Source organism: Pholis gunnellus (genome assembly GCF_910591455.1).
Source record: "Pholis gunnellus genome assembly, chromosome: 5".
Taxonomy (NCBI): Eukaryota; Metazoa; Chordata; class Actinopteri; order Perciformes; family Pholidae; genus Pholis; species Pholis gunnellus.
In genome coordinates this window covers 2,752,438-2,766,284 of record NC_136531.1, presented here as the reverse complement: position 1 = coordinate 2,766,284, position 13,847 = coordinate 2,752,438, and the positions used below count along the sequence as shown (strand labels likewise).

General features: G+C 43.7%; 1 protein-coding gene across 1 annotated transcript; it reads right to left on the bottom strand.

Moving 5' to 3' along the window:
* Nucleotides 1–4,931: 4,931 nt before the first annotated feature.
* Nucleotides 4,932–12,430, bottom strand: LOC306695729 (aspartate aminotransferase, cytoplasmic-like). The gene is made up of 9 exons (XM_079159038.1): nucleotides 12,219–12,430; nucleotides 10,263–10,444; nucleotides 9,102–9,225; nucleotides 8,860–8,972; nucleotides 8,116–8,220; nucleotides 7,613–7,763; nucleotides 7,305–7,470; nucleotides 6,225–6,367; nucleotides 4,932–5,730 (listed from the first exon to the last, which is right to left on the bottom strand). Exons 1-9 carry the CDS (start codon nucleotides 12,325–12,327, stop codon nucleotides 5,591–5,593), a joined length of 1,233 nt encoding a protein of 410 aa, XP_079015164.1. The 5' UTR covers nucleotides 12,328–12,430; the 3' UTR covers nucleotides 4,932–5,590.
* Between the last annotated feature and the right edge of the window lie 1,417 nt (nucleotides 12,431–13,847).

Genomic DNA, 13,847 nt, shown 5'->3' with positions numbered 1-13,847 from the left:
CCATAAAGCAGGGAGTGCTGGAAAATGATTGTTTTAATTGACAAACAATCACGTCTGTAATTCATGTAACAATTCAAACAGGATCAAATAATCATTTGTCCTTTGTAGTTGACTACCGTGCATATTTTTTTCCAAAATAAATGGTGGTCCACCGGAAGGGGCGGGACATCGCATGACATGAATGAAATATCAAATACTAATCTTTTTTTCTTCTATTTATGTACGAACAAGCATTTTGTATCCAGACTGTGTCTGGATGTTCTTCCCTTTCCTTCTAAGCAGAGTACATAAGGCCAAAGGTGTGTGGACATTTCTCTGTGTTGGGCCCCTTACTTATAAACCGAAGTCTTAATGCAAACAATGAACAATGATATTTTAGACATGAGTGTATCTTTGCATCAATAGTTTTTATATGTAAATGTTAGGAGGTAAAAAAAAAAAAGGGTTTGAACACCTGCTCTGCATCATCAGAGCTAAAAGCCCCTTGTTATTTAATTATTGATCAGATTGGATTTATATCGTTCATTAATCATTCTGCTTTGTGGTGGAAGTCGTCACCGTCTACCCTCCTTCACCGCTCGTCTTTGAAGATACGTGATCCGAATCACATTTTGACACCTCGTAAAACCTCAGGCATGGTTACAGGAGAGATTTGAGCCGCCTGTCTGCATAACAGATTTTTAGAAATCTCGAGTGAGCCTTTTATTTGCGTTCAGCTTTATGACCACTGAGCCTCTTTAAATAATCATCTGTTGAGCGGAGCTCTTTTCATCGGATCCATTTCTATTATTAATGAACCTCACCCCCCTCTCCGGCTTCTTGCTCTTTTATTGGAGGTGAAATGAAAGTGAGCTTCTGGCTGCAGCGACTTTCCACCACAACACAGGACGTGTGATGTTATACAGGATGTCTAGATTACGTACGTTGACCAGGTTTATGAGGCCGGCACATTCCGTGTGAGCTAAACTGGACACACACACTGTTGCATCAGTACACCTTCAACCAACCGATCAACATGTAGATAATAGAGTGCTGCAGGGATGATGCATTTTTAAAGTCGAACCAGGAGCTTGTTCCCTCGACCAAAAGGCCATCGGGATTCTACCATTAGATTTTGGATTATTACAGAAATTATTACAGAAAATAATCTCTGTGGAAAACAAACGTTTATGACACTAACACGTTTTGTTCATCAAGATAATCGATGCAAATGAAAACCACTTTTACGATTTCTATAGCGTGAATACAATCAGCAGAAGTAAAAAGCTAACGTTAGGCTATGAAGGAACTCGCACCACGGTCACATGACTTAATGTCACCACTAAACTAAAAGAGGACTAGTGTTCTAGAGCAGGCGGCAACCTCCGGTTCTGACGAGTGAAGCCGATGCTGAAGTGTCTTAAAACTTGCATTCTCTCTAATGTCCACCAGGGGGCGACTCCTCTGGTTGTATAGAAGTCTATGAGAAAATGACTACTTCTCTCTTGATTTATTACCTCAGTAAACATTGTTAACATGAGTTTATGGTCTCAATCTCTAGTTTCAAGTCTTCTTCAATACAGCATGATGTTCATTTAGTAAATGATGGTCCATTTAGAGTCAAACAGACCATAAAGCAGGGGATGCTTTAGGGCGGGGCTACTGTGATTGACAGGTCTCTACCAGAGCCGTATACGGCATCTCTACGTCGCTCCTCCGCATTCCAAATATGGTAACTTTACTTCATCGGTTGCACAAAAAACCAACATGGCGACGGCCGTAATCCAAGATGGCGATGGCGGTGTGCAAACCAATGGGTGACATCATGATGACCACGTCCACTTATATAGACTATGTTCTAGTGATGACGTTTAGTTTTCTCATTTCGACACTTTATTAAGACACGTAAAAGCTTCTAAATTCACCCGAGGGATATTTACTGATGTATTTTATATCGTAGATTAAAACGTTAAAATCTCTTCAGCTTGTGTTAACCACGGACCTCACTTCAGACATCTCCAGTTCAGACGAGCGAACAGGAAGCGTAAAAACACCGACTGGGTTTTAGGGTTTTAGGGTTTTAGGACTCATTCCTGCAGCACTCTATGTAGACAAAACTAGCTTAAGCTTGACACAAACCTTTCTTAATGTAATCCTACTTTTAACATCACTCAAATGACCTGCATTCATACCATAATGACTTATTTCATTTATTGTTCACATCCGGAAAAAAAAAACAGGATTTCTAAAACAAAATGCCAAAAAAACAATTTGGTAGAATTTGAGATGTAGAATATTTCCAGAGTCAAAGAATATTCTTTTAAAGACATATTTCCTTTGCCTCCCCCTGCATGGATTTGAATGTGACTTTAAGGGGTTATTTAATGGGTTTACATTCTGAATGTAAATTAACGGCAGAGCTTCTCCAGCATGACGTGGGAACACAGCAGTGCTTTAGAATATGCTTTAAATTGGGGTTAAATGTTTCTTCGCAAAGCTTAACTCCTCTTTAATTTTTGCTGCAGAAGTTTTGAAAACACTTAATGCAATTGTTGTTGATTCCAACGACTCGGCAGATTGTTGAGGAGAAACCATGACAGTCTTTTTACCTTATCCAAAAACAACACCGATGATTTCAGCAGTTCTGTGAAATGTTTTTTTTTTTGGTCCGACTGAGTCGACATTTTAACGGAAGACATTTCTGACATGTCACAGGAGGAGGAGCTCAGGTGTAAATAAAATGGCTGGATTCCAATGAGCGTGTGTCTCGGTACTGTCACACTCTCACAACTGATCATTTATCATTTTCTAATAATAAAAACTCACCGAGCAGAGACACAAGAAGCTCAAGAGAGACACTACGGAACATTATTAACTAATAGACGTCGCCATGAGACTTCCCCAGTTGATTACATTCAGATCATTTAAGATAAAGTATTTTTAAATGTTGTTTTAATATGCAAATGACACATTATATTACAAATATGCGCTAATTTGCATATATATGCAGAATATAAATCTGAACATTGGATAAAGCAGGTAAAATAATTATTGTTTCGTTTTGTTGACATGTTAGAGAAGGGACAAGACGAGTATCTATTGTAGTGCAAGTTTTCTGAAATGTTAAGTTTAAATATGCAAATGAGGTATTATCTAATGGTAGCTTTAGACGTAAATACAGAAACGTAGTAAAATAAACACCTAAATGTGTATTTTGGACGTTTTCTTTCAGCTAGTCAGAAAGAAGACGCGTTATGGAAGCTACATATTAAGGATACATATTTCTTTAGAATTAATTGGGGAACAAAATTATGAATTCATTATTTAATAAAAGTGTCTGTTAGTGGCTGGATTTCAGGACTCAGTCTACACGAGATGTTACAGTTCGGTGATTTATGTAAAATAGTCTTCAACACTGATCAAATATAATATCAGGCTCTTTGTTCCAGGAAATGTATTCAAATGTAACAGTTTAACTTCAGATGGTTCTGGTTGCAACTGCTCACATTTCATGCTACCCAGAATCCTTCAGCTCTGTCAGCGTCTGTGCGTATAGCGTTGTGACTGCGTCCCTGAACCTGCAGTGCTCTGGACGTTTAGTGTTTGTCTGCACGGGGACGGGACGGGACGGGGGGGTAGAGGGCGGGAAGGGACAGGCAGATGGGCGTGGCTCCATCTGTCTGAGTTTGCAGGATCACATTTGTGGCACTGCAGCACAGAGGAGGAGGAGGAGGAGGAGGAGGAGGAGGAGGAGGAGGCAGGGAACGATGGGAGAAAAGAAGATAGAGGTCTGAAGTCTCAGGTCGGACCGATATAGAAGCTGTTCATTGACAGAATAACTAATATAATTAAGGTCCCTGATTGAACTAACCCGCTGCATCACTTGTAACATTTTATTTTGGCGGGTCACCAGCATTACGGAGCGGTATGTGTGTCATTGGAGGTTTTAAAAGGTCTCACCATGTTTTACTGTTGGGACACTGTGACAATCGTCTCATTTAAAGATTTGAATTACTGCTATCCAGTTAAGTTTTCAAACACTGGGACGGATCCATCGCAGACCGGGGGGAGGACGCTCCCCGACTCCGCTTATTGGTTATTGTAACAGGCGAAGGTGGGAGGGAGGGGGGGGGGGGGGGGGGGGGGGGGGGGAGAGGCCTCCCTCCTGGGTGCAGTATACATCAAACCTGCTGAGTCACTTTGCTGCATTGAAGCGGCCGACCGCAGCCAATCAGCATCGTCCTTTGGGGTCAAACACGTGACGATAAGTGATTCCTCTGCAGGATTTCTGTTGATTAGATTAGAGTTGTTTTCTGCTGGACATTCATTTGATCTTTGTGTTTTTGTATCTTCACTATTCCTACAAAGAGCCAACGTGAACTCTGATTGGTGCTCAGGAGTCATTTGAATTGTTTTCAGCTCGTGTGTTTACTAACACACAGCACATTTTAAATTTAGTTTACTATTATAACCTTGAAAGAAAAGTCTATTTCATGATCTGCTTCAAGTTTCCTCATCACACGTTGTGTGTGTTGCACAATTGGGACCATGATGCAAAAGGTTGAAGCTGAGAAACAAGAGACGAACCAACACATTGTTCGATAACTAAAAATATAAATATATTACCAGAAGAACGTGAGTAGAAAGCTCGCACACTGAACACGACTCATTTACTTCTTATATTTATGCTGTTTTAGAAAAGGTACAGGAGGGTTTATTTTGGGTGGAAATAACAGACGGAACACAAATATTCGGTTGGTGTTTCGTACTTTATTACAGTAGGATTACTGCTGTGTGCCGTTACAAACACCACCACGTGATGGGATAGTGGTCACGTGACTGAGGTCGCGTTCTGTCACACGATAAGGACACTGCAGGGCGGAGACAGAGAGAGAGAGGAAACACAGAAGAGAGGCGCTTTGTTCAGCGATGGCACAAAGTCGCCGTGTGAAGGTCACTTTGTGACCTTCACACGGAGCTGCTCAACACCTGAGCAGCTTCAGGCACCAGCTTCTACCGCTAAGAGACCTTCTAACACGCTCACATGACGCAGGCTCACCACGCCCTCATTCACACTTCAGCATAACTTCGTCAATAAATATACATATATTTCATTATTAAAATTGGGAATTCTGATGGCCGATAAAAGGAATCAGGATTTATTTTTTTAAATTGATTTGTTTTTGGGCTTCAGTGCTTCTGTGGGGAGTAATAGCACCTTAACAGTGACTCCATCTATTTACATTAACCTACCGTTTACATCTATTTGTTCAATACTACATGTGAATCCCTTGCAGTGCTTTAAATTACATCGAGGAAGCAAAAAACATAAAAGCGAAGGTTTTAACGTTATAACTTTACACATTCGGGTGTGGTTCTTTGTGCGTTCAAGTGCTTTCCTAAAATCATTGCACCTCCCGAAGGTTTTTACACCTTCATGTGAGAACAAAAAACACATCGGTTCGACTGCAAAAACGCCCCCTGGTGCAGTCTAACCAATCAAGAGGTTAGATGATGGGAAAGGGGGCGGGGCATAAGGGCACAGACATGACGGTACTTCCTGTTGCACACAGGAGGTCGGGAGGCCGGCCGGGCGGACGGGAGGCGGCCTTCACTGGACCTTGGTGACGGCGTCGTGGATGGACTGAGAGACGTAGTCGATGTTCTTGGTGGTCAGGCCGCACATGTTGATGCGGCCGCTGGCCATCAGGTACACGTGCTTCTCTTTGATCATGTACTCCACCTGTTTGGCTGCAGAGACAAGAGTCCAACACACGGACACGGTCACACAGAGCTGCTGCTGCTGCATGCACAGGTTCACATATCGGACTGTTTCTGGTAGTTTCACCCCCAAAACTACATCCAGACCACGAGACCACGAGGTGAGAGGAGCTTCAGAGAATAATCTCACGCTCAAGTTGGGTTTTAACTCAACCGTTACCTCGACGCGTGACGTGCGCTGTAGAGTTGTTTGGATACCGGTATCAGAATTTCCTCCGATGCAGCCTTTTTTAGGCTGCATCGGTTATCGGCGAGTCTACGCACCAATAACAAGATATCAAGATTTTATGTAATTTATCATAACAACGACGACACAGCACATCCTGCCCGAACGGTACTGAGCGTTCTTTGTTGTGTGGGAGGTGTTCCAACGCTAACTTTTAACAGTAAGGCCAAGAATTAGTGGTCAACCCTAACGGTTGAAGCCCCGATGCGTGCGTGACGTTGTGCGTTTTCACACTCACGGTTCAGGCCGGTGAAGCTGAACATGCCGATTTGCTGGGTGATGTGGTCCCAGGTCCCCGGGGTGCCCAGACCCTGCAGCTTGGCCTTCAGCTGATCCCTCATCAACAGGACGCGGTCGGCCATGGTCTTCACGTTACCCTTCCTACAGAGAAGGAGACGAGAGAAGGAGACGAGAGGGAAAAGAAGAAGGACACAAGACTGAGAGTTAGAAAAAAGAACGGTAATAAAACGGAGGAGTGCTTGAAGTTCAGATAAATTAAAGTTCTCAAAACCGCTCCAATATTTTAAAAGAAAGTTGTGAAATATTCATGTGCCCTTCACTGGCGGTTCAGCACTAGACTACCACCTCACGTCCTTACTCACTAAAGAGAAAACTATTGTATTAGACTCTAAGCAGCGTCGGGAAGTTTTCGTTTTTTTGCTCCTCGTTTCTCACGACAAAGTAAAAGTCTACGGAAACGGCACCATCATCATGAGAACTCAAATATATCTTTTGTGCAGTTTAACACAGTTACAATGCCATGCAAATCATAAACATTTGTTTATTTATTTGAAATTTGGACACAAACTTGAAAGATATTTCTTTGTAAAACTCTAGGCTCTGCTTGCTGTTTGCATTGAACTGTTTACATTTGTATAACGTCTCCTCTGCGCTCTGTGTAAACTCGCAGTTCAGTCAAAGTTTCACTGAGTTCTTCCTCCATGATGTGTTCAGGGACTGTAGGAGAGATGATGATCTGGCGATAACGGTACAGAGTTTTAGGGTTAGTGTATTTTTGGCGATTGTTTAAAGAAAACACGTTTTTCAATCCCGCCGGCATGTTTTGGGGTTCAGAGGGTTAATTAAGTAAATGACAATGTGCAAGATATTAAGACTCGTTTAATGCCACGCTGAACAAAATGTAAGACTTCAGAAGTCTCCTTCTTCTTCATTTGACTTGTACGATTACCGTACAGTATATTAAATCCAACTTCCCTCGTCTTAGGCTGATTCAACACATTTTAATACCAGTCAAGTCAATAGTTCTCATGAATTTAAAGCCTTTTGAGGCTTTTTCACCGCTGCGTTCGGAGCGTACCATTCAGCGAAGAGCTCGGGGCAGTTGAGGGTCTTGCTGACGATGCGCGCTCCCTGAGACGGCGGGTTGGACCAAGTCGTCCTGACGATCTTCTCCATCTGGGACAGGATGCGGGCCAAGTTCTCGCTGTCCTGGGCGACCACGGTCAGGTTACCGACTCTCTCATCTGAGAAAACAGACGGACTACTTTCATATTTAATGCACATACTGGGTGCATGAACAGTTCTTTTGGGCGTAAACTCATTTTGGGCATATTTATAGATACGTATAGATATATATTGTTTTTGTATTTATTTCTGTGCACTCACTGTAAAGGCCGAAGTTTTTGGAGAAGGACTGAGCTACAAACAGCTCGAAGCCCTCGGACACAAAGTAACGGATGGCCCAGGCGTCTTTGTCCAGGTCACCGGAGGCGAAGCCCTGATAGGCCGAGTCAAAGAACGCGAACAGGTTCCTCCTCTAGAGAAACAACAGAAATCAAAAGAAGATCAGAAAACATATTTAAACAACATCATTAAGTTCAATATAACACAGCGATGATGCCATAGATCATAAAAAATGTATTTTATAAAAAATGAAAAACAATGGAATCTATACCTCCAAGTGTTACTAATGTAATCTAACTAATTGGGGCTCCATGTGCTCTGAATATTGAACATATTTCACAGCTGTAAACTGCCTGTAGTTCAGTCACGTGACTGTTGGTCTCAGATGAGGAGTTTCCGTCCGTTTTTTGAAACCCGCCGGTGAGTTTTGTGGTTCAGAGGGTCAATAAGAATAAACTGTAGATATCATCTCAACATCATCTCACCTTCATGATCTCTGAGATCTTCTTCCACTCCTCCGGGGTCGGGTCGGTGCCGGTGGGGTTGTGTGCGCAGGCGTGGAGGACGAAGATGGAGTGTTCTGGAGCTTTCTGTTTTTAAGAAAAGATTAAAATAATAACACTAAAAATCATGATCAAAAACAGTGATTTATGTTTAATGAATGAATTCTAACCCCTCAATACAGCATGATGTTCATTTAGTGAATGATGGTCCATTTAGAGTCAAACAGACCATAAAGCAGGGGATGCTTTAGGGGCGGGGCTACACTGTGATTGACAGGTCTCTACCAGAGACGTATACGGCGTCTCTACGTCTTTTCTCCTCAGTCCAGATGTGGTCACTTCTGTTCATCGACGGTGAAATCGCCAAACTCGAGGCTTCATAACATCCGACCACAAACCAATGAGTGACGATGACTACGTCCACTTCTCACATACCGTCTGTGGCCTGAACGCATCATAATGTAACTGAATGAAACCTCCGTATGTTAGCTCTTAGCTCCGATGCTGCTAACGTCGCTAGCTCTCCTCCGGCTGATTTCAACACAGATGTATTGTTCACAATGTGACGTCATCAGGGATTGATGTCTCGATCGAATATATTCAGGATCTGTACGGATCCACTATGGTCTGTTACACCACTACCACTTATCTAACTTCTTATGAGCCGAGCCGACTGTGGACGATTTAACGGTACACGGCGATTCTCTTTGAGTCGGCCCTCCTCACCTCCAGGTCGTCCAGGAGCCCGGCGAGGTCCAGGCCCCTCTTAGCAGCATCCCAGTAGTGGTAGGGCCGGATGTCTTTGAAGCCAGCATCAGCAAACACACTGTTGTGGTTCTCTGGGAGGAAGAAGAACAATAGATGATTAAAACCTCTAATCAATTAAACTGTGTTTCAGGCAGCAACAGTTTGAAGACATTTTGGGGATTTCAGAGCTCTGTGTCCGTATTAGCTCCACGTCTACTGACCCCAGGTGGGCGCTGAGACGTAGACGGGCGTGGCCGTGTTGTTGACGCCGTTGTACCAACGCCGCAGGAACTCTGCCCCGATCCTCAACGCACCCGTCCCGCCCAGAGCCTGGACCCCGCCCACCTGAGACGGGACGAAACGTGAGAGGAATTTTAATAAAAAAATTTACGAAATGAAACAACTCAGGGATGAAAAACTGACTATTCATTAAGAATGTAACTGATATTTACATTTATGTGATTTATCAAATAATGTTTATATCTATAATAAGGCAAAAACAATGACATCACAAGTTTAATATCTTATTTAATCTATGCGTGTGTGTCTCCCCCTGTGTGTGTGTCTGTGTAGGTGTGTGTGTGTCTCACCCTGTGTGTGTGTGTCTATCTGTGTGTCTCACCCGGTGTGTGTGTGTCTCACCCGGTGTGTGTGTCTGTGTTTCTCACCCTGTGTGTGTGTGTGTGTGTCTCTATCTGTGTGTCTCACCCTGTGTGTGTGTGTCTCACCCTGTGTGTGTGTCTGAAGGTGTGTGTGTGTGTCTCACCCTGTGTGTGTGTCTGAAGGTGTGTGTGTGTGTGTGTCTCACCCTGTGTGTGTGTCTGTAGGTGTGTGTGTGTGTGTCTTACCCTGTGTGTCACCCTGTGTGTGGGTGTAGGTGTGTGTGTGTGTCTCACCCTGTGTGTGTGTGTTTCTCTCTCACCCTGTGTGTGTGTGTGTGTGTGTGTGTTTCTCTCTCACCCTGTGTGTGTGTGTGTGTGTGTGTGTGTGTCTCACCCTGTGTGTGTGTGTGTAGGTGTGTGTGTGTCTCACCCTGTGTGTGTGTGTGTGTGTGTGTCTCACCCTGTGTGTGTGTGTGTGTGTGTGTCTCACCCTGTGTGTGTGTGTGTTTCTCTCTCACCCTGTGTGTGTAGGTGTGTCTCACCCTGTGTGTGTGTGTGTTTCTCTCTCACCCTGTGTGTGTGTGTGTGTGTCTCACCCTGTGTGTGTGTGTGTGTGTGTGTCTCACCCTGTGTGTGTGTGTGTATGTAGGTGTGTCTCACCCTGTGTGTGTGTTTGTGCGTTTCTCTCTAACCCTGTGCGTGTGTAGGTGTGTGTGTGTCTCACCCTGTGTGTGTGTGTGTGTGTGTGTGTGTGTGTGTGTGTGTGTGTGTGTGTCTCACCCTGTTGTCCTTGATGGCGGCGCTGTCGTCTCCCAGGGCCACCTTGGAGGAGGCGGAGCGGAACTCGGGCAGGCCGAGGATGGGCAGGTACTCGTGGTTCAGGCTGCCGTCCTCCACGATCAGCCGCTCCACCTTCTTCACCACCGGCAGCACCCACGGCTGGCAGTCATCGGTACGGTAAGCTGGAGGGGACACAAAGCAGCGCGGCACTTTAATCAACAAGCCTCTCGGACACCGGTGACAGTGACGTATACAATGAAAACCCCACGTTTAATGAATCAACACATTGTCAGGAGAGTTTTCTCTACTTTTAGGTAAAATATCCTGATTACATCATGATGCAACTGAAGCGAAGGATCTAAAAGTTAGATTTGCTCCTTTTTTCTTTTGTGCTGATCTGAACCGTGAGTTGTATGATTCGTTGCACAACTATAAACTACTGTGTGTGTGTGTGTGTGTGTGTGTGTGTGTGTGTGTGTGTGTGTTGCACATATTTGACTCCTGAAGAACTCGCGCTCCCTCGTACTGAAGCTGTATCAGATATCAGGCCTTCACCTCGCTGTACACGCACTTTAAAAGGTCAAACAAGCAGCTTGTTGCTCAGTGGATTCTGTTCAGGGTCAAAATGTACAAAGATAGTTATTTCAATTTCCAAATGTGCTCCAGAATTCAGATTGTAAGTCAAACAAAGCGTTATTTTAAGGATCAGCTACGTTTGAATATCACCACGCTGATCAAACCTGTTTTCAGACCCTGAATATGTTAAATTAGGATTCATGAAGGCCGGCGACGGGGCAGGGGAAGCAGAACACGGAGGCATAGATGTCGTGGTTTCTTATCTCATATATTTGGGAAGGTGGTCCTCGTGTGAAGTGGGCCTGACGTTACAGAAGGTGGAGATACTGAGGCTACGGCAACGCTGAGACACAGATTACATGCCAGCTTTTCTTGGACGTCATTGCTTCACTTTCTGCAAAGTGACACAATTCTCTGAAGTCGTTAAACCGGTGAGAGATAAACGGAATAAATAATGAGGGAGCGTGTCCGTCTGTTTAGTTTACATCATGAGAATGACGACATTACACACACACACACACACACACACAGACACACACACACACACACATCAAATACAGACGACATCATCACATGTGCAGCACAATGATTGGACAGCTTCAAAATGAGCAAGACGAGCAACTCTAATTATGTTTTAGGCTGCTAACTTCACTAATTATTGCATGTTTACATTAATGTTTAATATGCAGTGTCCCTGAGAAATAATCTGAATTTAGTTTGGAAAAAATAAATTGTTGCATTTAAGTTACTAAACCAGGAATCTTCCTGCTAATAATTTTTTTTAGTATCAACATTTAAACACTGACTCTGGGATGTGATGCGTTCAAGGACACACGTGAGACAGTGGGATAAATAGCCTTAGCAAAGGCACCCGCTGTTTATTCCACATAGTGACAAACTAGCCTCAGTGGTTTCAGGGGAAACCGTAACGAGACGAGGTTCTGCTTCTCTTGAATGTAACTCTCTCCAGTGTCACGTGTTTAGCGGCTGTAGCATGTATAATTAATAGATACTGTATAATATAATATTTTAGTTATTGTGGATTTTTTACTTTACTTATTTTATTATTTTATTATTATTTTATTTTATTACTTATTTATAATACTATGCCTCTTGTTTGCACTATTCACTATGCTGCTGTAAATCAGTAAAAAAAAAAATATATAAAATACAAATAAAGGAGTATCTTATCGTATCTTATATAAAGCTGTCAACACACAGCTAACTTGTGCTTTAGCGCGTTAGCTTCCCTGCTAGCTTGTAGCGAAGGTCATATCAAAGAGCTGCTAATGTCTGTTAGCATCACAAAACTAACTTAGCATTAGCATGCTAACTTAGCTTTAGCAATAACGGCTAGAGGGGCCATCTCTCTCAACTCACCTCCGACTCCCAGATTCACCTTCTGCGCGTGGCTGTCCTCCCGGAAGTCGGCGCTCAGTTTGAAGACCGCCACCGGAGGAGCCTGCGGGACATCGCTGAATATGGACATGGCTTCAGGGACGATCACGGAGCAGACTTGAGCGGGAGAGGATGCTTCCAGCGATGGGTAGACAGAGCAGAGAGAGACGGGCAGGGTTCACCTTCACCGCACTGGTCCAGGACAGACAAGACATAACGGCGTCAGTCCGGCAGCCAATCAGAAGGCGCGTAACACTGACGTAAGCCTGAGATAGCCAATGAGAGCGCAGCAACATTTGATTTGTTTTATATTTAGTTTTTTTTCCCATTTAATATATCTATCTATATATATATAGATAGATAGAAAGTGCCAACACAGCAGAATATGTACAATGTATAAAACACACAATTGTTCCTGTAAAATATAAATATGTGGTAAATGAGAGTATTGATGAATATCTGACAGCTCCTGTGATCTGCCACAAGAGGGCAGTGTGACCGAGCAGAAGAAGGTGCTTTACTCTACTTATTTATTTTATTTGACAGGGTTGGTTTCAATGTACAATAATATACTGCACGACAGTAATATTGAGTACTCCATGACAGTACTCCCTCTCTCTCTCTCTCTCTCTCTCTCTCTCTCTCTCTCTCTCTCTCTCTCTCTCTCTCTCTCTCTCTCTCTCTCTCTCTCTCTCTCTCTCTCTCTCTCTCTCTCTCTCTCTGTCTCTGTCTCTCTCTCTCTGGTTTCAGGGCTTAGGAGAACACTTTTCTTTCTGTCTTTTTATCTATGGTCCGAACTACTCTGCTAAAAAAAAATCTGTCCACACACACTAATGAATTTCCTTTCAGGACTGGCCAAACTAGCAATTTGGAAAACTAGGAAAAGCCGTGTGAGGGGCGAAGGGTCAGAGGACGTGGTTTTGATGCTGACGGGGCTGCTGGCTGGTCGGCTCAGGGCGGAGTTTGGCTTCTGCAGACTGACAAAGAAAACTGAACTCTTTGGTTCTGAACCTATGATTTGTGTTTTTTTCTGTAGTTTTTTCTTTTGGTTTTGTTTGTTTGGTATGATTTAAGTTTGTTGTAACTTCTGATAAACAGTAAAACTGTAAACAAAATTGAATTGGAAATAAAGGTTTCTTAAAAATCCAAAAAATCTCTCTCTCTCTCTCTCTCTCTCTCTCTCTCTCTCTCTCTCTCTCTCTCTCTCTCTCTCGCTCTCTCTCTCTCTCTCTCGTTTGATCTGAAAAGTCTGATGAATAGCCTCGGCTTCACTTCTGTATAGTCTCCACTTGCAGCCCTCCTGTAGCTAAAGTAGCACGTGTCAGTAAAGTGTAACACACACACACACACACACACACACACAGACACACACACACACACCGCTCTCCCTCTCTCACTCTGTCATTGCCTGGAGACGATGAGGCCTCCTCCTCACCTGCACTTTTTCCTTTCCCTCTCCAGAAAACACTCCGGTGAACCGTCAACAGTGTTGAATTTCAAAGCGGCTGGCGCTCCTGGAGGGAGATGATTGAGTCAATTTGTCGACATGACGGACGTTTTGTGGCCTCGGTTCCTGCTCTCCTGCTGACTGCAGGCTGCGGGGCTGAGAGA

Coding starts and splice junctions, on each gene's coding strand:
- LOC306695729 (XM_079159038.1), bottom strand. CDS start 12,327: ATGTCCATATTCAGCGATGTCCCGCAGGCTCCTCCGGTGGCGGTCTTC. Junction 10,445..12,218: donor GGTGAATCTGGGAGTCGGAG/GTGAGTTGAGAG, acceptor TGTCCCCTCCAG/CTTACCGTACCGATGACTGC. Junction 7,471..7,612: donor CAAAAACTTCGGCCTTTACA/GTGAGTGCACAG, acceptor CTGTTTTCTCAG/ATGAGAGAGTCGGTAACCTG.